The sequence below is a fragment of the Anguilla anguilla genome, chromosome 8 (assembly GCF_013347855.1).
Source record: "Anguilla anguilla isolate fAngAng1 chromosome 8, fAngAng1.pri, whole genome shotgun sequence".
Lineage (NCBI taxonomy): Eukaryota > Metazoa > Chordata > Actinopteri > Anguilliformes > Anguillidae > Anguilla > Anguilla anguilla.
In genome coordinates, this window is record NC_049208.1 from 39,878,750 (window position 1) to 39,901,866 (window position 23,117).

At 45.2% G+C, this 23,117-nt stretch overlaps 1 protein-coding gene across 2 annotated transcripts in view; it reads right to left on the reverse strand.

Annotated features, from left to right (window-relative positions):
- Window positions 1-23,117, reverse strand: part of elp2 (elongator acetyltransferase complex subunit 2) — a 29,843-nt gene that overhangs the window by 1,501 nt on the left and 5,225 nt on the right. Inside the window, exons 6-21 of one of the 2 annotated variants that reach the window (XM_035430701.1) lie at window positions 22,947-23,011; window positions 22,769-22,835; window positions 21,825-21,968; window positions 21,121-21,219; window positions 20,317-20,408; window positions 14,304-14,435; window positions 13,573-13,722; window positions 12,751-12,942; window positions 12,151-12,220; window positions 10,927-11,022; window positions 8,847-8,904; window positions 7,667-7,739; window positions 4,097-4,289; window positions 2,865-2,986; window positions 2,097-2,239; window positions 981-1,094 (exon numbers count right to left, since the gene is read on the reverse strand). In XM_035430701.1, coding sequence (XP_035286592.1) covers window positions 981-1,094; window positions 2,097-2,239; window positions 2,865-2,986; window positions 4,097-4,289; window positions 7,667-7,739; window positions 8,847-8,904; window positions 10,927-11,022; window positions 12,151-12,220; window positions 12,751-12,942; window positions 13,573-13,722; window positions 14,304-14,435; window positions 20,317-20,408; window positions 21,121-21,219; window positions 21,825-21,968; window positions 22,769-22,835; window positions 22,947-23,011 — 1,810 coding nt within the window. Of the gene's footprint in view, window positions 1-980; window positions 1,095-2,096; window positions 2,240-2,864; window positions 2,990-4,096; window positions 4,290-7,666; window positions 7,740-8,846; window positions 8,905-10,926; window positions 11,023-12,150; window positions 12,221-12,750; window positions 12,943-13,572; window positions 13,723-14,303; window positions 14,436-20,316; window positions 20,409-21,120; window positions 21,220-21,824; window positions 21,969-22,768; window positions 22,836-22,946; window positions 23,012-23,117 lie in introns of both variants that reach the window. The other variant, XM_035430700.1, reaches the window with a different exon arrangement.

Genomic DNA, 23,117 nt, shown 5'->3' on the forward strand with positions numbered 1-23,117 from the left:
AAGAGCAGCTTTAGAGGAGCTATGAAATATTCATCCTAAACTGTGTCCTCGTTACATAATGAGGGAGAAGCCTCCTCGTGCGTGACCGCAAACTGCACCCCTAATGCGGCCCTAAAATGCTGCTTTAAGTTATTTATGTTCCATTCAGAATTTTTATCTGGGTTTTTCTCAAAATAGGCAATGTGAAGACGAAGAGGCCATTTCTAAAAGGGCGTATTAATACTGAGTGTGCTATAATAACATCGCAACAAGACCCTTTATCCCATTTAAAATTTGTGCTACTGTGTTCAGCAATGCTTTACGTATTAACAGAAGCTGACCATCCGCATTGCATTTTGCTTTTATGAAAAAAGACAGCATCATCTATAATCAGTCAATTTCAAACAGGTTTAAGAAGTAAACATTAGGAAGAGTGATTTTTATAATTACAATGAAATGACAGCTGTTTGCCATTGATCGCGGTCTACGTACGTAATACTATTATAAAAAGATCCTAATTTTTAGATGTTAAAATTAAGTCAGGGAGAATTACTCATTTGATGAAGTTATCACACGCTGATCAGATGTTGGCAATGACTACTTATTCTTTTTCATAAGAAAAAAATCTAATATTTTCAATTCTTTTTTTATCCTACACTTAACTTCTCGACTCAATTTAATTATAATTTATGCCATTTTCACATCCAACGTAACATCTCATATATAGGTGTAATTTAGTGTCCTGTATTTAAGTTACATCCCGCATTTAGATATAATTTGAAATCCTTTACTTACATCTAAGCATTCTGCTGATTTAGATTCTACAGTTCTATCGAAATACGAAATATTACAATGTTCTTACGTAGCATTTTTATAAAGAGAAACTCAAAAGGACAGATTGACCCTGGATTTATGGACAGAATTTTATCCCACAAAGTGGCCACTCAATGCTTGTAATTAAATGAAAGATTAGTTTGACGTTGAGATTAAAATAAGGATACAAGTTGTCTGTTTCTCCACATTTGGTCCAGTCGTCTCCTGAGGATGGATCTGTCATGCGCCTCCATTTATATAACAGGATCTTCCCATTCTCCAGCCCCACTGCCATGAGGTAACTGCACGGGAACAAGCACGTACACGCACGTAGATAAACACACACATGCACGCAGATACACACACACGCGCAAACACACACGCACAGACGCATACATGCTGTATATTACACACAAACATGAAATGTCCTGCTCCATTACTGCTGAACTGTGAAAACTGATCATTTTTGCTATCGGCAATTTTACTGTACAATGCTCAGAATGTGATTACGTCATGTTCCAATCAGGTTTTTAGCCGCAGCAGAACACAGTGGTGACCTGTGCTCCTCATAAAGCTTTCTCCACACAAGGAACCTGACAAACTTCAAGAAAAGAGGTACGCCATCATGTCATTATTTTCATTTGTATGTAGTATGCTTGGTTTAGGTTTGACAGTGCAGTACATAGCATGCTTGGTTTAGGTTTGACAGTGCAGTACATAGCATGCTTGGTTTAGGTTTGACAGTATGTAGCATTCTTGGTTTAGGTTTGACAGTATGTAGCATGCTTGGTTTAGGTTTGACAGTATGTAGCATGCTTGGTTTAGGTTTGACAGTATGTAGCGTGCTTGGTTTAGGTTTGACAGTATGTAGCCTGTTTGGTTTAGGTTTGATAGTATGTAGCACTGCTTGGTTTAGGTTTGACAGTATGTAGCCTGTTTGGTTTAGGTTTGACAGTATGTAGCGTGCTTGGTTTAGGTTTGACAGTATGTAGCACTGCTTGGTTTAGGTTTGACAGTGTGTAGCATGCTTGGTTTAGGTTTGACAGTATGTAGCACTGCTTGGTTTAGGTTTGACAGTGTGTAGCATGCTTGGTTTAGGTTTGACAGTATGTAGCGTGCTTGGTTTAGGTTTGACAGTGTGTAGCATGCTTGGTTTAGGTTTGACAGTATGTAGCCTGTTTGGTTTAGGTTTGACAGTATGTAGCACTGATTTGTTTAGGTTTGATAGAATGTAGCACTGCTTGGTTTAGCTTTGACGGTCTAGGGAAGGGACAGGAAATGGATGGTGCCATTGAGAACTGCACCTGTGGTCTGGGCACAGGACGGGGCAGACGCTGACGGAGGTGGCGGAGTCGCCCACATCCAGGATGGAGGAGCAGGGAGTGACAGCCACCGGGCCGCTTTCCTCACCGCCTTCCACAGGGCCACACTCGCCCCACACGATCACCTGCCAAAGCATTCATCAAATGACACTTACCAGCACGCTCAATTGTGTCTATATACACTGTATATACACTCAGTGATCTCAGCACACACACACCACTGGAATCAGCAATTCTTAAAACGAGAAGAAAAAAAACCAAAGCTCAAGAACACACAATTTACTCTTAATGCCAATATGTGAACATTACTGACACCCCCTCTTATTCTGCTTCAGAGAGCAGCCAGTAGCTCAATCAATCACTGCACAACAGCCTCGCCATCACTTCTTCTGTCATCAGTCACAATAACGCAAACACTCTTACCATTATACTGGTTATAACAGACTTCAAATTGGCCAAATATTTACAATGAATGCGCTGTTGTTGATGACAGTTTAGTGGTAAATGGCGAGTGGGGCTGAATGGCCAATTCTCATCATTATGTGTTCTTATGCTCTTACATTCCCCCACGCCATAAAATGCACTTTCACAACTAACAAAAAAAAAAAAAAGAGTTAGCTTTTATATGTATATTTTATCGGCTTTTATGACAATGGTATTAAAACGAAGAATATATTAAAGAAAATGTACACGGCTAAACGTTCATCTCTCTCATCCGTTATGCATGAAGCAAGCGCTACCGCACGTTACCTTTTTATCCCGACTGGAGGTCACGAAGAACTTGCTGTCTGGGCTCCAGTCGCACGCCCAAATGATGCGCGTGTGAACGGACGTGCTCTTGGTCGTGTGCGCGTGGAGGGAAAACGCCGGCTCTGCTTCGAAGCAAATTAAAAAAAACCTGACCAATGTGAGCGGAGGAACGAACGAACAACAGCCTGAAAATAAACTCTGATGCGATTGGTTACGGCACCCAAAGCTCCTTTCAACATAAAACAAGGGTCAGGGCTTGAGGCCGCGTTGTTAACAGCAGGGCCTCGCTCGACAGCGTCTCCAGTTCTCAGGAAGCCGACGTAGTTTAGCCTGCGGTGCGGTTTGCGTTCGGTCGGCGTCGCTGCGCTGGCATTGTGGTCTCCGGGCCATTCCGGGTTTAATAATGGCGAGGTCGTCTTTGCCGGGGCTGCTTCTCGGAGCCCTAATGGAAGCCGACGTCCACTAAAAGGCCGGCCTGGAGCCCGGACGACCTGCCAATACCGCGAAAGGGCCTACATTCCGGAGCTGGCGGAGCCGGAGGTCCTTCTCGCCGATTGGCTCGTCTCAACCGGTTAGGGGGACGCCGGGGGGGGGGGGGGGGGGGGGGGGGCTGTCTGATGAAGATTTCGGCATAGCCGATGCGAAGCGGCGGCGGTACGGCGCGGGACCCCTGATCGGGTTTGACACGGCCTAAACCCGCCTCGTCTGCCAGGCCGCGGGTACGTCAAAACCAATTCGAGCGGTTCCGACCTCAACAGGGACAGACTGCGGCTTTCAATACAGAACACACAGCAATGGAGGCTTCCATTTACAACCTGAATAAAATTACAGAGGGGGGGGACCTGTACCACAGCTGCTGTGCGCAAGTGAATTTCTTTTCCATAAATAGGTAAGGGATATGTAATACACATGTCCAAGAGAGCGATAGCACATGACGTATCACCTGCAAACACATTACTCTCATGTATACGTATGCTTAACAACCACGCTCAACTTAACTTCGCTTAACAAGTTTTAAATCCTCCATATTTGGCAACCCATGGGTCTAACTGTCTGTTTACATTGGCATCTGAGGGCATTTGCTCAAGGGTTCAACAGCGCCTCATAAACATTGTGGTGCGTTAACCTCTACTCTGCAATGCTCCTCCCCTTCTTTCCGGCACGTTCCAGCCACTTTTGCACCTGGATTTCTTTCCAGGTTGACCATCGGAGAAGGAGGCCTGCTCGCTTACCCGAGTCGGCGTGGGCGGGGCCCTGCCGTCTCCACAGCGACCAGGTGCGGTCGCGGGACACGGCCAGCAGGAAGCTGGAGTCGGGAGAGAAGGCCATCTGCGTGACGGTGAGGGCGTGGAGGGGCAGGGCCTGCAGCTGCCTCCAGCTGGACGCGCTCCACAGGAGGATGGCCGCGTGCTCCGCCTTCGAGGCCTGTGGGTGGAGAGCGCACCCCCGTTTAAACCCGGCCGGTACCCCCGTTCCACAGGGCGTCCTCCCACAGAACACTGTGGGGTTCCCCGTCGCTGCAGAGTGGATCTCTGCAGCATCGCAGCTAAGCTTCAGCAAGGATCACACAGAACTCGGCCCGACCCAATGAAAATACATTTCCGCTAGTGAAAATCTGTTTTACTAACATGTGGGTATCCCAAAAAATACGCTCAAAATCTGTTCCTGTTTAAAGGCTGTTTTTATGTGGCGAAACAACACTTTGGGCAAACTGCCCAGTCGGGCCACACAGAGAACCTGCAGGGGTCATTAGCAATATGAGACACCTGGAAGCAAACACGTAGGCTTGCAAAACACAGATCAAGCCAAGCAGCGCTCAATATGTGCGCTAAATTCCAAATCCTGTAGATTTCACTCATGTTGGGAGTTCCACTCTACCACTACAGTACTGTAATCTTTCTCCACAAACAAAACCTGCTTGTGGGTTGGTTGCAAGCAGTACTTCACCACTGAAAAGGGATGAACAAAACAAAGGCCCAGTCCAGAAACGATCAAACAAGTGTTATTATTCTGTCGATAAAAGTGAGCACTGCTAGCTAATTGCACACCGCAATTATTTTATTGTGATTGAAAGTCATTATGCCAACAACTCGTCAACGCTGAAGTCGTTTAAAGTATCAACTAATGTAAGCTGTCAACTGCTCTAATGCTTCCCCTGCGAACGACGGTAATCAGCGTTAGTTTGATTTATAGATTTAGACACGTATGAACGAAATGATTGTGCACTCCTTTTATATAAAATGACCGATGATTGCTCCACAGCATCTGTTCAGTTGGCACAAGGTTCATCACCCATTCTCAACAGTCTGCTATTTGACAGGGCCTAGTTATGATGTCTCTAGAAATAAGCATAAATACAAACGCATGCCACTAACATTTACATGCCGGTTACACAAACCGTTCGTTAAAACAAGGCGACAACCAAATTAGCGATGACTGTTTCCGCGGCATTCAGCTGCACAGGAAAGAATGCTGGTTTTTCCTCAAAGGAACAAAATTATGAATTATGAAAGTCCTTTCGTCTTAACTACTGCTTGTATTTTTTCCATAGACTGCGTTGTTGCCGTTCTCGTTGTTAGTGTTAATCAGTTTAACCTTCGGGGTCCAAGTTGAACTATGCGGTTGTTCCCTGCACTTGGACCGGTACTTCTCTCTAGGGGTTTCGTCATACTTGTTCCTGGTTATGGTTATACACTTTGTTGTACGTCGCTCTGGATAAGAGCATCTGCCAAATGCCTGTAATGTAATGTAATGTAATGTAAATTTACTGTACAATAACTTCCCTTTTTCAGTTATTTGAATTATGACGGTAATGTGGTGGATTCTCAGCAGCACAATTATGTTTCTAAAGGGATCTTGCAACTGATATTCACAGAGGTGTAACCACGGTGAAAATATTGTGGTGGGGGAGGGAGCACTTTTCTGTACAGTTTTGTGAGTTATGAGAATTAAATCAGCATAGACTCTAGAGCAGCATTGTAGATAGCTTCTTTCTGACAAACGTAATTCATTTCACATGCAAACGAGGCTAATATACACCATTCACAAGAGGCTAGTTAGGCATTAGCTGACTTGCAGTTACCCAGCTAAAGTTTGCAAGCTTGTAAATGCACTGTGGATGTTCAGTTGATTGGCCTTCTGTGACGACAAACATTAACTAATGTTTTTGTTTTCATTTTAAATCAAATAAAGTATCGAGTGGTGGGCCATTGACTTTACAACTCACCTCTAACACTGCACACTATAAACCCAGAGAAGCTGGACGCTACAATGTTACCTCCACTGAACAGAGGCGGGAAAGCTATGGTAAATGACACACCATTGGAAACACACCATTTCACTGATAGAAGTTTGAACAGGTCCTTCAAATACTGCTTTCTGATTAGTTTTCTAAATGTGATGTTAGTGTCAGGTGGGCACCTATTTAGTGATGCCTCAACACGAAAGAGTTTCTCAATGAGGGGGACACGACCTGCCTCAATCCCACAAAGGGAAATTTGACTCAAACATGTCCCTTTCCAAAGTTCCCAAGAGTTTCAAGTTCCCAAATCCTGGCACACGTTTACATATTCATACAGACCGGCATCAAGTTTATTGCGAGAAAACGGAATCACATTTCCTGCTTATCTAATGATCTAACAAGCTGAACGGTAACATACCAAATGAGTTTTCATTAAAATTCAATATTTCTCGTTTTAATTGAGTTCCAGATTAAGTACCATGAGAAACCTGTCGGATCTTAACTGTTAGGCCTACGGGTATCTCCTGATCAGAGGGAGGATAAGGCAGCCCCCACCGCACAGAGCAATGACGTGAGAGGCTGGATTAAAATAGACTGGGCCTGAATCACACACATTCCCCCTTTCCCCCCCCAACTGGTTTACAGTAATCCTCCACCATCCAGCACACTTTCATGATCTTCATCATCTTTTACAGTGATGACCTTGCTAAGTCTAGGTGAGATGTTCCACACAAGTCTTATGTCAGCCAAGTCCAGCAGAAGGGCAAGATGAGGTAGCGGGGCCACCAGGGGCTAGCTCCAGCATGCTCCGTTTGCAAGTACCACAAGGTTTGCAAATGGCCGCAGCGGAGTCTGCATCTTACAAGAGACAGCACCTCCTACAAGACAGTGTCCTCATGGGGGCAAAGAGATTCAGTGTACAGATAATTGTGCGCCCTGCTGATAGGAGAAGGCTGGATTTTCTTGGAGCACTTAAATTACAGTATCAACCGGGTTCAAATTAGGCTTTATTTTTGAGATCTAAAAAAAGGGTATAATCAGTAGCTCTTGCCACACACAGCCAAAGGCAGGACAATGCCCTTCAAAATACAGATGCACATTCAAAAAAAAAAAAAAAAACAAACAAACAAAAAAACTGGGCAGACAATATGGAACTTTTGGGGTCTGTATCAATACTTGATATCTAACTGTCCATACTGACAATGCCTCTCTGTTTTACATTATAGCACTCCAACCAAGCTTCTATATTCATGGGGAAAGTAGATGAACACAGATATCAACCGAAGAAGCAAAAATTTATTTAGACAACAAAGCATTTCAACTTGCTTGCAAAATTCCTGTGTAGAGAGCAAGCCTCTAGAGAGCTGCCGAGAGACTTGTGCATGAGTATGACTTGTGAGTTTACCTGGCAAAAACAATTACAATTCAAAAATAAAGAATAAATATAAGAGGCTCAAATCACTGATTTGGTTACTTTTTGAGCGTGACATTTTCACTTAATACAACTTTAATTTCACTTAATTAAAAATGGGCCGTCGTACGCATTCTTGCGCTACTGTACCTTGCAGGCCGACGCGACGACCGTCCTCCGGCTGTCCGAGGCCAGACAGAACATCTCGAAGCCGTGTCCGTACCTGCGAGGAGGAGGAGGAGGAGGAGAGGGACGAGCGCTCAGACGAGAAACGCGTTCGCTGACGAGAGCTGTTCAGACGTGACAGGAGGGCCGTCGGCCCCGGAGGGACGCACCTCGCCGTTTCCTGTCACGGCTGTAAGCCGCTGAAAAGACGCCATTTGGGGAAGGGGAGGGGTACTTCAACGCTCATTATCAAGATCGCAGAAATCACATAAGACGGTTGGATGGACTGAAGAAGCGCCCGCTGACAAGTGCGCGATTGCAGCGTGATTGCTTGCTTACCCGACGCAAGGACAGAAAGGTCATAGCTTATTTGCACTGTCGCTATAAATCTGCACAGGTGCACGGCTTTCACAGAGGGCCCTATTACCATTCATGTTACGCGGCACCTCCGGCATCGGGACCTGCCCATACGACAACCTCAACGCACAGTGGGCGGGGGATTCAGAGTACTTTCACAGGACCTGTAATTCACTGCTCTCATACACTGGGGAGAGGGACCCCCTGTCCTGCCCCCGCCCCCCCTCCGCCCATCTAGAGCTGCAGAAGGCTGGTGGTTCTCCAGCCAAGCCCTGAGCTTGGGAAGCTGTTTATATCCATTTGCATTACACTGCTATGGACAACACACCTGCCCACCTTTGAAAGTGAATGCGTCCTTCTTTCAGCCCGTTCTCTGTATATGGATGCACTTCTAACACGGTTATGATTTTGAGAAAAAAGCAATAAGTAACATAAGTAATACAGAAATAAGATTCCAGTATTATACAGTACTACAACTCTGAACAAAAATATGGGTGCATGGGTAGTAGCTTGGCTCTTGGCTACTCACATTAGTACTAGGGGAGGAACATTTCACAGTTTTCTCTAAACAATTACATTGCTAATTCTGTTTCATTAAATAATATCCTTGTAAAAACGGCCATCTCAGAGGGATCACTTAAACATTCACTATACACTATGGCAGTGGGGCTCCTGCAAACTCTGAAACCGTTTAAAGCAAGCGTTTCATCACTGGCAGCAGCCAGTGGCCGGGCCTTGCACAAACACAAAACCCTGCTGTTCACATTCACACAGAGTTGCCAAAAGAACAGGGGGGGGGGAGACTCACAGTTTCTGCACCTCGGGCCACAGCGTGTTCTGAAGGAGATGGTCCTCGGGGGGAGGCTCTGTCAGTACACATAGACTGTCAGAGCTTCTGCAGTGAGCACACACTCAGGCATGCACTCAAAATACAAACGAAACGTGCACAGAGAAACACCAACACATGATGCACAGACACACACACACACACACACACACACACACACATATCCACACAGAAAAACCATGAATATAATCACGCACAAAATGATACGCAGAACCCGGCATACAGTGCACATGCTACACTCACACGGACGCACACATCAACACAAAAGCGAAACAGTGAGCACGGACACGCGCAAGCTGAAATAACCAACCAAGTTCTCATTAAAACAGTGCGCCGCAGTGTTCAGTTTCAAATTATATCCCGAAATTTTCCTGGGAGCCATTTCAAACAATGGGGCATTCATCTAAAATTTACAACGTCTGTGATTAAGAGGCGCTACCAATCAGATTCACCCTTGACTATCTTTGCCAACTCTAGTCACTGCAGAGGACATAAAAACCAATCGCGTAATGGTTTCCTGCTCGCTTCTGGAACCTGATAGAGGACCCACGTTCCCCAGATTTATGTATCCCCTTCTTGTCATTTTTCCCTAATTAGTTCCTCCTTTCCCCCCTCAACCTAAATCAGCAGAGCCACATCATTCTGTTAACAACGTTCAGCTCGCTTTATTGCTTTCTCCATAGCCTAAAGTCATCAATATTTTAACTTTGCAATTATATAAGCCTTCGTCCTAATTATTATTTCGGATTAAATAACTTTTTCAATCGCATTGACGGCAATCACCACCACAAGCCCAGAGGGTAAGGCACACAGTTCCCACAACTACCCCCACCCCCAAAGCTCACACCCCGACCCATCGCTATTCCACTAACAGCATTAGTCTCAAACATTCATGATTCATGAGCCACTTCTAGATTTCAGCATCAAAAGCAGCCTCTAATAGCTGCTTATGACAAATGCAGAATATTATCATTGCTTATCTGACCAGATGGAGACTGGGAGAACTGGGAGGCTCCAGAGACGATTTGTAGAATTTTTGACGAAAGACTGTCATCACAAACCACGCACGACTTATTCTTGGTAACAGCGTCATATCAATTTAAGCCATATGCTGGTTGGCTACATTCCATCCAATTAGAATTACCAGGGGGTGAGGCCTGCTGGGTGGCTTATTTGGTTGAGGCACCATGTTGCGGTGAACGGACGAGCCTCAGTCTCGGACTGAATCAGGACCGTGCCAGTGCCGACTGTGGACGACAGTTCCACAGCAGCTGGTGACTGCACTGCGTTGGGTATGGGGAGGTAAAGGACGCGTGTTTGATCGGGCTCTAGCAACCGCTGCTGGTCGGTCGGGTGCCCGTGGACTGCTGCGTATGTCGCATATGAAAGTCTTCCTCCGACTCCACCCTATTCAAGCTTTTCTGTGGGCTGCGGTGTGAAAAGAAGCAGGCTGGTAACACCACAAATGTTTACACCCTCCTGATATTATAAACTAGTGTGGGAATTGGACAGCTCCACATTAGGCGCACCATGTTCATCCCCACATTGTGCACCAATATTTTATAAAAATAAATAAATAAAATTACCAGGGGTGGCTAAATTGGTACTCTGGGACTAACATTTTTTTTTTTGGAATAATATTTATACCATATTGGCTGAGCTTACTGTTAACTTCTGTAGAGTTCAGCGGAAAGTGGAGAAAGGAGAGAAGGGCAAGGCAGATACACCATCACTACGACGCTAAGCCTTAAGACTTTGCGTTTAGCTTTGCCGTCTCTGTGAAGCTAAACCACAATACTTAGACTCTCGCCTTTGCTACAATGTGAAGCACTAATATTTATAAGCATATTAATATATGCATTTATAAGCATAGAAACAGCAACAGAGAGCTCAGGGTAACCATTTCAACCCTTGGTAGTTTGAGTAAATGCAAGAACTCAGCCATCCGTCGGCCACACCCTTTTCCGAGAAGAATATAAAAATAATAGTAGTGCGAGCAGTAAGCCGTGTGTGTTGTGAGGGTGGAACAGGGTCAGTTTACCTGTGAGGGTGAGGGGGTGGAAGTAGGACTCGGCGTACTGGTCAGACGCACTGCCGAAGCCTTCCTCCTCTCCCTTATTCTGGGGCATTAGGTCACCTGTCAATCACAGGAGAATACTTTAGAATACTAAAGACGAAAACCTCACTTACTGACCTCAACGTTACTACTCCCAGTTGTGGCATTATTCATTTTCATTTCCAAATATTTTCCATGCTTGTTTTTCCAAACATCTTAGTAATAAGAGGATGAAATGTGTTCATGGAAACATTCTCCTTTCACAGAGACAGCTTTAAGAAAGGATTAAATTCAGACAGGTGTCTAATTAACAGGATATTGCACTCACGGGAGTTCTTGTGTTTTTTTTTTTTTTGTTTTTCTTTTTTTCCCTCCAGTTTTGGCGTATGTTTTCAATTGGCCCACACAGTTTTTGTGTATGATGAAGAAAATTTGAGATATTTACATAAGTTTCTCATGACCTGCCTGCTTTACAATGAAGACTATCAGGACTTTTGAAGCTTTGTGGTCTAAAGCAAGAAACAATGCTTCAAGTAACTCCAAAGCAGCTTATACAGAGACTTCATGCCTCCGGAGGTTGTATGCGTGTGTATATTACCCGATTGTTCAAATGTATATTTATATATTTCTGATGACACAAGCAGGCTGAAACTGCACTGCTCAAGGAAAGAAGGGAACAGCTTCCTATAACTGTACTACATGTGGATAGAAGACCTCAAAGCAACAACAAATCAACAAAAATCAAAAGGACTGAAAATGGCGTATGCTTGTACCATTGTCTTCATGTCACATTCACCAAATACCGTTAGATGATCTTCTGAAAATGAGGCTAAATGCAGCCTTGGATACATACAATTCAGACTTCACAGTCAAACAAAATCTCTCCAAGTTCAATTTGTAAATAGCTTAGCTAATGTAGCTAACTTTGTTTGAGCGGTAGACTACCACTTGGCTGGGCCAGCCACATGTAAACCATGGTTCTTTGGTCTAGTCTGTGAATACCTTGTGCCAACTGAGAATTGAGAAGGAAAAAAAAAAACATTTTTTTAGATTTATAATTTTTTTAAAGTATCTAAAATGTCCTTCATCACACAAAAATGCAAGGACCAATCAAAAACATACAAAGGGACACATGACACACAGTCTACCTCCTGTACATCCATACATAAACAAGCAGCAGAATAAGAGGAAGTTGTGTTTAAGATTTACCCTGGAACACGGCCTTATTGGAGAGCCCCAGAGCTGGAGTGCTGGCTCCTTCAGGCAGGTCGGCAGTGTCCTGCGTAGAGGCAGAGGAGCAGCGATGCTGATATGCAGTGAGCGAGTGCAGCAGCACTTCCGCCCATGTGACACGGGGAAGAGATCTGCGTTTTTCACATAATATCGAAGGGTAACAAAACAAATGGGGAAATCTCATGTTTATGTACTTTTGTCCATCCAGACAGAGGGGTAATGTCATGTCTGGATGCACACGTATTGACACAACGCTACCCCAAAGACCTGTTTACTCCAGTTAGCACGGTGTGGGCTCCACCTTCAGGAAGTTCCTGGTATCGCCGGCGGGGGGAGGGAGGGAGAGGGAGAGGGAGAGAGGGAGACAGAGAGGAGAGAGAGTGAGAGAGAGAGGGAGAGGGAGAGAGAGGGAGAGGGAGAGAGAAAGGGAGAGAGACAGAGGGAGGGGGGGAGACAGAAAGGAGACAGAGAGACACAGAAAGAGAGAGGGAGACAGAAAGGAGAGAGAGAGAGAGAGAGAGAGAGAGAGAGAGAGAGAGAGAGGGAGGGAGGGACAGAAGGCCGGTGGCGACTCACGCTGGAAGCGAGCAGCTGGTCCAGGGACGCCCCGGAGATGTTGCTGAAGTTCTCCACGAAGTTCCGGGGGGCCCGGAACACCCGGAGGACCTTCTCGTCGCCCCCCGAGACGAACTGGAAGCGGCCCACCGTGGCCAGGCACTGCATGTCGTAGCCGTGTATCTGCGGCCGCGACACCTCGTGCCAGGTCACCTGAGGACATCCCACCGGAGAGGCCGGGTCAAGGGCGCTTCGCTTTTTCGGCCGAAACGAGAACGGAAAAAACCACCGCGCTACGAGGCCCAGAGGACGAGCTCTGCTCCTGGTGCCATGGCTAAACGCACTCAGAACTCTCCACAAAACACTGTTACTGCACGATGGAAAATAACTCAGTTTTACAACACTCTGCTCATTAATGCAATTACCTTAAAAGACGCTAAAAAGAAAACAGGCGTCCACACCGCTGAAATGGCTCGAGATTCGGGTTCAACGTTTCATCTCGTTAAAAAGGCACGCCGGCCACAGTCATATTACAAAGGCAATTTTGTTCCACGAAAGCAATAAGCTATCAGAAAGGCCTGCCAACACCTACTTTCATCGTGTCTACATAACTCTCAACTGGGGGGAAGATAAGAGAGGAGCACTTCTCCACATCAGCAGCAATGACATCGCGCATGTAAACTGCTTCTAACGCACCAAGGCTTTGTCAAGAATAGGCCAAACATTTAACGTACGAGTCTGAGTTTTTTTTCTCCGCTACACAAAAACAGGAAGTGGGGAACGTTGAGCGTTTTGCGCCGAGCCGGGACGCGGGTCAGGGTTTTTCTCGGCGTTGGGAGTTACCTTGGCCCGGTCTTTCCGTCGCCAGGGCGTGAACAACCGGGTGGTCTGGTCAGAGCCCACGCTGAGGACGAACTCCCCGTCCGGGTCCCAGCTCAGGTCCTGCACGGTGCTGAAGTGCCCCGATATCACCACGCCCGGGCTCCACTCCCTCTGAGAAACACAATGGCGGGACAAACTTCTTTAAATTGATGAAACAAGACCAGGTCAAAACCTAGTATATGGCTGGACCTAACACACTTCATCCAGCCGACCAATGGTGTAACTTCATAACTCGGCCGACCAATGGTGTAACTTCCTCACTCAGTCAGATCACTCGGTCACTCAGTCACAGACATTCGTGTTTGCAGGGCTGGCCCCGCTGTTGCGGTCCAGCCAAAAATGATTGCTTGCATTCAGGTCTAAATACTTAAGCCTCAGTGCACAAGCTCGTCGATACTGGGCTTGACTTTGAGGAAGGCACTCTGCCAAGCATTTTACTTAAGCAGAGGCTGAAATTAACAAACCAAAAAAAAAATATCATTAGCATTTAAGTGCTACGAAAATTGAACAAAATACAGCTCTAATACAGCAGGTTGGATTACATCCGGGCCTATGTTCCACTGCGACCCCCCTCAAACTGTGCCTGAACCAGCGCTCTTCCACGTACGCCCTGAACGCCCGCTACAGCAAACGGACGGACGGACGGACGGACAGACGGCCGGTCCCGGTGGCGGTCGACGTTGGCGCCTCACCTCCTGGTCGGGGTCGCGGTGCCAGAGGTGCAGCGCCCCGTGGAAGGCGTGGGCCATGATCATCGACCCGTCGGGGCTCATCTGGCAGCCGTAGAAGCCCAGAGTGTTCCCCCCGACCTCGCCGACCCGCACCTGGGGAGCACACCGCGCCCCGTCAGCTCTTCGCGCAAAAGCGTTTCGGTATTCCGCCGCGGGCTGTCTGACCTTTGACCTTCTCACGGCAGACGGGAGCTAAAGCAGAGGTACTGTAGCATGCAGGGGGCTAGCAACTTGAGCGTTACATCACATCTCTGTACAACTTTGTAAACTACTTCAATTCTTTGGTACTCAGAAAAGTAAGAATAAAAAATAAAGAAGTTTAAACTCTAAGCTTTAATTAACACTTCAGCTCCTGGGTGCTTTAATGTGGTTTGTCTTCTACTGACCTTGTATCAATGGAAACATTCATAGGCACACAGATGAGGATCGGTAGATCATTAAAGACTGGTCTAATTAGGGAAAAAAACTGGTTGTTTACGTTCAATGAAGATGCAATTTGTAAATCCCAGGATGCAACGTGCTAGCTTTAGTGCACCAATTAACAAATTTTAAATCTAAATAGATCTTAATGGATGGCGTCTCCTCTATAAAACTCGGCTCTGTTTCTTCCTCCAATGTCATTATGCCTTAATTACCAAGGTTTTCAAGTTCTGAGGAAAAAGACAAATAATTAAGAAAAGTAAAAAATAAATAACACCAAATGGAAGTTATCAAATAATTTGGGTGTTTGTGTTCTCTTAGTAGACACACAACTATTAGAAAAGCAATCATTTTGTACTGTATCATGTTGTAGTAAGATAACATTTGGAAGACTAACCGTCCCTTTATGGCATGACTATATGTTATATTCGAAGCCCATCTAGAACCACACGTCCCCACAAATTAGGACTATACCATGCATACTAAGCCCACACAGATCCATGCCAACCAAAAGATCTGCCCATACAGTTGTACAAAACCCACATCTACACGAGTTTATACTAAATCCACACAGAACCACGTGTTCCCACACGGAGTGAGGAAATTTATATGAGTTCTGTACCGACCCAACCCGCCAGCGCAGGCAGGAAGGAGCTGAGATCGCTCAGGCTGGCCCGCACGGTCGCCTCGCTCACGGGATCCAGCCTCCTAACGATGAGGCGCTGACAGTTCCTCCCAGGATTCACCTCCCCCTCGCATTGCACAAGATCACCTGCCATCACTTTAGGCCCCTCAGTCTTATTTAATGTGGCTTCAAATGTGTGCTGCATTTAAGCCGGTGAGACAGAAAAAAAACAGTACCAAATTACCATGGATCAGTGAAGCGAGTGTGCAAATGAATATTCAGGCTAACCAGGAGGCGCAAGTGCAGAAAAATAAGACGTTCTGCCTCAGGTTGGAAGATAGCACGGGGTATCTATGGCAGCATGACATCCATACAGTACGCCCAGGGTAAAAAATAATCTACCCAGGGCCGGATTACACTTCCGTACGCTTTGAAAGCTCGTCATTCACAGTCTCGAAAGCGTGAAAAATAGGATAAGATGAAGCAAAACGCCTGCCAAAGAATGTTTGAATGTTTCCACAGTTTTGTTTGTCCATGGTTTGTCTATGTTTCCATCAGTAGTACAAAGAAACATGTTAATTAGATGCTTCGAATTACTGATAGTTAAATTAAGATGATTTGCAATCAAAACTGAAGGGAAGTGTAAATCCACAGAGAACGTTGGATTAACAAAGCGATTCAAAATTAGCGCAATTTGGTATGAACCAGTCGTACAAACAGTAAAATTTACAAATGCATTAATCCAATTTAGACACAATATTCTTAAGAAAAGGATTATTGAACTATTATTAACTATCTGAAAATAACTCTGCTGCAGATGCCGTGAAACAAATGGGTTCCTGTATCCTGGCAGCCCATTTTATTTGAATGTTGAAGAAGTTTGTGTGGAGCAACATAAAGTCTTTAAAGAAGGCTTTTTGTTCATTTGCATATTCTCTCTGTTACTATGTACGACTGCTAATTAACAATTAAAATCATCTACTTAAATGATTCATTTCCCAGAAATCTTTTTCCCAGAAAGACCGTTTAGAAAATTAATTCTTTTTAACAAACAACTGAAAATTGGTTCACTTCTGGTAAAAACTGACAGTTCCAGCTTAACATTTCTCAGCTCATGGGAAGGTTTTTTTAAATTATTACTGTTAGTCATATTGAGTTTAGTAAACTGAAATACTTCCAAAGTTTTAAACATATTTTAGAAATAGCTGCCATCTCCATTTGCACAAGATAGTTCCCCAGCATTTTAAATAAAATGATTTTTGCACAGATAAAAATCCAAAATAGACGCTAAATGAAAAATTGATTTTAAACTAAGCTAGTAATTCAAAAACGTGTCAGGAACACCCGAGTCTCCACTCAAACCTTTTAACCCTTTTTAAGAGTAGGTTTTCTGCAATGTTCTAGAACTCCATTGCTTTGAATTACCAGTAGTGATTGTTACACCAGCATTAGAATGTTCAGTTAAGAACATTCTAATCACGTAGTTGTATCTTACATCTGAAAGGGTTAAGCATGGTGTATCACTGGGAGCACAAAAACATCAGTACAATCGCTCATTTATTGAAACAGCGGCCCCCAATTAATCTCAACTAAATTTCCCAGAATGCTCTATGGCTTTGACTTTATGATTTATCACGAGTACTGCGCTGTGGCGATGGCTTGCTTGCTCTATTCACTATTTATGCTTTCATGAACTGTACGACAACCCACTTCAGTGTCAAGCAAACCCAATTAAGACCCAGGAGAAGCAAAAGTATATTCCGCAAAGGTTCCTTAAAGAGTTAAGGCCTCATTTTCCAAAATCCCTGTAACAAACGCCTCAAAAAACCAGTGTAATATACCGTGTCCAAAGCTCCTTTCTGTAGATACTTCATGCTTACCCCAGTGCCTCAGGGATTACATTGGCTGTTAATTAATTCTCTAAATCCGTGCATCATTACCTTCAACAGCGGTCACTTAAGTGTACCCACAATCCTTTGCTGTTTGCATTGTTGCTTCCTTTTCTGCATATTTCACAGAATAATTGGAGATAAAGCAGTCTTATGAATAACAGAGAAAAAAGAACTAATGACGACAAGCTTTCTTGACGACTGCCTCAGATTCATCACTGCTTTCACAAGTGCACAGGATGTCACATTAAGTAATTTGGAATTCTTTGAACACCAGTGAAAGCAAAGCATCACGCAGCATGCACAAATAGGGGGGAAAAAAATCCCGCTTTCCGTCTTGTTTACGAGAGGAACCAACAATATGGATCTGTAATGCATTCAAGTGTTATCGCCATTTTCCAGTAAGTGGGAGGAAGAGACATGGAGACAGGAGACATATTTCACTGCTCTGCGACAGGCAGGACAGATAGAGGAGCGCGTTTCAGAACAAATATGTGCCTGGTGAGGAGAGAACTACAATATTATTCTAACAGATGAAGGCTTCTAAAAACAAAGGAACTCGGAAATACGCTGATAGAACTGACAAAGACAACCAAGCTTTCTAATATACTACTTATTTATAGATTACTCTACGTCAGGAAAAAACAGCGTGCGTGTTTGTTTCTGTTTCATTTATTTGCAAAGTATTTTTTTCCTCCCCAGTTAGGATTCAACAACTGTGCCTCGGGACGTCAGCGCTTCTGTTACAAACACGAGTGCGAACTCATTTGCAAAGTTATTACAGGTGACCACACGCAGATTCATTTATTTAACATGGTACGTTAAAAAGTCAAATATTGTAAAATGAACGGGGTTGGAAGTACGAGGCGCATTGGCCTTTCCTGGGCAGATTTATAAATGCCCAGTGTGGCCAGCCGGTCTTTATTGTCCCAGTGAAGCGTGCTAGGTGCGCCGTAATGTATGGCCGATCGTTCAGGTTTGATGAATCAGAGCTGCCGGCCCTAAAGTCCTTCCCAGTGTTCCAGCTGAAAGGGTGACTCATTAGATACGTTTTACTCAGCAATTTTCTGGCTACCCACTGCTACTAGCTCTCTGCTAAATTTGACCAATTAGGCTAATTATTGTGGCGAGAGTATTGCTTTTAAATCTGTTCATTAGGCAGGGAAATGCTGGTCATTTGTTGTTCAGCCCGGAGTTGCGAGCAAGGGACAGGAGCACGAGAGATCTGTGAGGGAGATCAAAGGGAACGGGCTCTGTGTTCTGCACATGAAGGAAAAGTGCCACACAAATCCTCACTAATGGTCCCTTCAATACGCCGCCATTTTCTCTGGGTTTGCATGGGCCTTTTGTGTGTGAGAGTTGGAAACAGCACAGCCCTGCAATGAAAGGATATTACGAATTATACTTTCTGCCTCTTATCTCGCCAGCTCAATAGATTGAATTAAAATTTAAGATACAAAGATGAGGCTAGGCTAACCGTTGCCCCCACTGTTTGCGAACTGAATTTGCAGCCTCAAGATTCCAGTCCAATTGAATCTTGGGAGTGTTATTTGACAAATGTTATTTAGCAGAAGCACTCATTCTCAGGTCTTAACAAGAAACTAATGTCCATTAGTCCAGTAAAAAAAACACACTTTTTAGTGAAAGGCTACTTGAAAACAAAAACATGCAAGGGGAAATGTGTTTTGAGAAGCATAATCTCTTAAATCTCTACATCACTTTTGTCTACAAGCCAATCCTAGAATCAGTCTGAAAAACATGGTTTTGTACAGCATGATCAGACCGGGATGTTTTCTGGTCCTCCAACAGCATTCTGCCAACCGCTCTCTTTAGAGGAAGCGATTCTAAATCGATATGCACAGTGAAGCCTATAAAGTTAATGATTCTGGCTATATCTATGTTTTATCTTATTGATATTCTGCCCTAAACCACACGGTGCATTCTGTGCTATTAAGAGTGCATTTTCAATACGTTTAGAGGAATATTTCAGCAAGATCAGAATCAGGTACAATATAGAGAATAAATGCAAACCACTGTTATATTTTATCATGTTCACAAAGAGCTTCGGGCCACTGTTTTCACAGCTGGACTGATGACCTTTAATGCAAAAAAGCAGGGAAGTCAAATTCACTTCAAAACACAGCAAGTCTGCCTTCTGACTGTATGTGTAGAACATGCTTTGTGAGAGAGCATACCTTTGCATGCACTGTACAGTAAATTGCCATAATGGAGTGTAAGGAAAGGGTTACTTAGGTCATACAAGGACCTCTGCTTACTCTGAACCTAGACGGGACCCCACCAAGCCCCTGTTTCCCAGTTCGCACACTTCAGGTTAAATTTAGCAAAGTGTTGGCTGTACAGCAGATTTCTGCTCTGACTGAGAAAACGTTACCGGAGGAGCGGGGTCTCGTACGCCCCCCCCCCACCCCGAGTCACAACACGCACCCCGAAAACGGCAACAGCCCGAGAACCTGAGAAGCAGCTGCCTCGCTATTCGAGGACAGGAACGACAGCGCGCGCCACGCAGATAGCTTTTAGAGCGAACGTCGACACCGTCAGGGGACAAAACGCTGCCTAATTAGTGAGAATAAAGCGCGTTTAGTCAGCTGCCTTTGAAAAAGTTTTTAAAAAAACAAAACGAAGTATGACGCTTGGAAGAAACGGCGTCAGCCCTCCAAAGTGCGGGAGTACTGCGGGAAGGGAGAAAGGGCCTCAGGGCCTCAGGGCCTCAGGGTCTCAGGCCGAGCAGACGGGTCGAGCCATTCGGCCAACCCCTGACTGCAAATACGGCGCCGGCGAAGAGCGTGGCGGGTTCCGTGAGCTTCCGCCACGGAGCAAAATTACACCCCTTCCCCGTGAGTGACGGGGAGGAAGAGCGCGCGGTCGAGCCTCCGGGGGGCGGAGCGGCGAGCTGGGAAGACGTGAGGGACGCGCGGCTCCCCGACGGCTCGCAACACCGCGTCCGCGTGGGGGGTTGGACGCGCGTCCTTTCCATCTCCCGGGAGACGACGACAGGGAGAGAATCCCCCCCTCTACTGACCTGCTCCAGCCACACCCCCGACTCCTCCTCCGGGCCCCAGAGGATCATGGTCTTGTCCATGGACGCAGACAACAGTGCGACAACGCTGCCACCTACAGGGGAAGAAGAGAACTGCGGCTGACTGAGCTCAAGGGCTGCATGCGGAGAAATGGGCACGCGGTGGGCACGCCGCCGACCACAGCTGCAACGACCGAGAAACAAGCGGCGGTAATGCGGCCGCCATTTTCTACACACAAACTTTTGGAACGCGGTTGTTCTGTAACTGCCAGACACTGCACCGGGAGTGTCACTCTGAGCTTTGAAAGATCCAGTACGAATGAAAAGCCCTGTTTCTACACTGATGTAGCAGTGATGTTTGCGCTATATTTGAGTTCCAAGCATGCCTGTCTGTGAGTTTTGCCACTATAGGGCCAGGGCTGGACAATCCTTTATCTACAACATTAATACTGTGTGAAATACAATTATTAAAAAAATATTTGTGCGTGCACATGTGTATGTGTGTGTGTGAGAATGAGAGAGGGAAAGCATATGATACTAATATTTAATGTAGGATGCTATAAAAAATGAAAAAACATCAACGTTACTTACTAAAATTAAACTAATTTAATGTCAGACCAATTCAGTAATGAAAAAAGCATGCTGAGGCCCATTTGTACAGGCGCACAACTGGGCCTCAGCAGGTTACTTCATTATTGAATTGGAACTCGCCAGGAACTCAACTAAAGACGCACAAGTTTGAAGTAGAACATAGCAAAAACTGCTAAAGTTGACATAATGAATGCTAACTACAGCATGCTGCGTTACCTGCATGGCAGGAGGGAGGCTGCCAGTGGACTCCGTAGACCCAGTTCTCGTGGCCCGCCAGCACCGTCTCCAGGGTTACGGCAAAGCGTGTACAGGAACCTGCAGTCACAGAGGGAAAAGCAGAGTCCAGACACTGTTCCACAACCGGCTCGCTGAGCGCTCAAACGCTACACCGCTGGAGATGCCTCGGGTGAAAAAGAAGCTTGTCCCGTTTTCTAAAGTTACTGCTTCCTAAAAATGTACCCTTAACTGTGCTCCCACTGTTTCCCCACTGTGCTAAAACACATGAAGTCAAAGAAAGATGGGTATGGCTGGATAGGGTTTATTTGGGGCTTTGCTGTTGGGTTCACTGGTAGAGTCCATATAATGCTCTACACTGCATTTCCAAAACATAACCCTAGGTTTATAACCCAGCATTACCATTTATTAACGATACTGTTTATATGGTTTAACCGCCAATATTTTCAAATTCTTTAAACAGTGAGGAGGCCTTTGAAATGCCCAACAGCTATGAAGAACAAAACAGGAGAAATGTATCAGGCTGGCTAACGCTAGACTTATTTTTTTCATTTAAAACAACTGGATTAATGGCTGTTACATTTCATTACACATCGGTTTTGATGTAACGTTGTGAAAATTAAGTTCAGCACAATGGCAAGTGCAAAAAACAAAAAAAAACCAAAGTGCCGCTAAAGCAGTCTCACCATTTCTTTGCACCTCAAAAACATCCTCCGTCAGTTTAATGGCGTCTGCATCTTGAGCGTTGCCGCCATCTTCTTCCTTTGCGAAGACCTTCCATATTCGGATCAGGCAGTCTTGTGCGCAGCTTGCCAATAAAATGTCCCCATCTGCACGGTTTTTAAAGCCAAAGATAAGCACTGGATCAGCGACTGCGGCGGTGCACATCCTTCACATTGCCTTCAATATTTCATACGGTAAAGAGAATCGCGTCTTGGGTAAGAGCAGAAGCCTGTTTCGTGCATTATGTAAAGACTTAAAATTAAATTGAATCAAAGTATCCAAGTCTGCAACAAATAAGGGTTCTTTTGCATGTTTGCATTAACATGTCTTTGCATTGATTATGGGGAGGGGGAATCTAGCGTAAGATTTTTTTTCCAGACAGAGTTTTGTATAAATGTCTCCGCAAGGTAGGAGAATAAATCTGTTGAATGCAAACCCAGGCGACATGGCAACTGACCAGCTCGGCACGTCTTTGATCAACCCTGGGCCCCTGCACTTTGTTTGACTTTAGAGTGACTGCAAAGTCCAGGCCTCTGAAGAGGCAGTAGCCCAGGAAGAGCTGGCCAGACACACAGACACACACAAACAGACAGACACATGAACACACAGACACATGGACACACACAGACAGACAGACATACGGACACAGATGGACAGACAGACACACAGACAACACAGATACACACGGACAGACAGACAACACAGATACACACGGACAGACAGACAACACAGATACACACGGACAGACAGACAACATGGACAGACAGATAACACACAGACACACACGGACAGACAGATAACACAGACACACACCGACAGACAGACAACACAGACACAAACGGACAGACAGACAGATAAACACACAGACACAAGGACACATGGACCGACAAACACACAGAGAGCTCACCCCTAGTGGCCCACTCCACTCCTCGAACCCAGTCCTCATGGCCATGTAACGAGTGGACCTTCTCAAACTTAAAAAACGAGAGAGATAAACATGAGGTTAAACTTTTGGGCCTTTTTCCATTTGAACAAGCGTCTCTTTGTGCTTTCACTCCCACACAGAGGTGGCTGGTGGTGATTACCTTTCCATCGCGCTGCACGTAGAGATAAACCTTGCTATCATTGCCCCCACAGGCCAGAATGGGAACTGCAATCACAAAAATCATCAGTACCATGTCCCTGCAGCCCAACACTGCTCTTAGTAACTGCACAATCAGGTTTAAAGACTTAAGACTAGGGAGCTGCTACAGCAA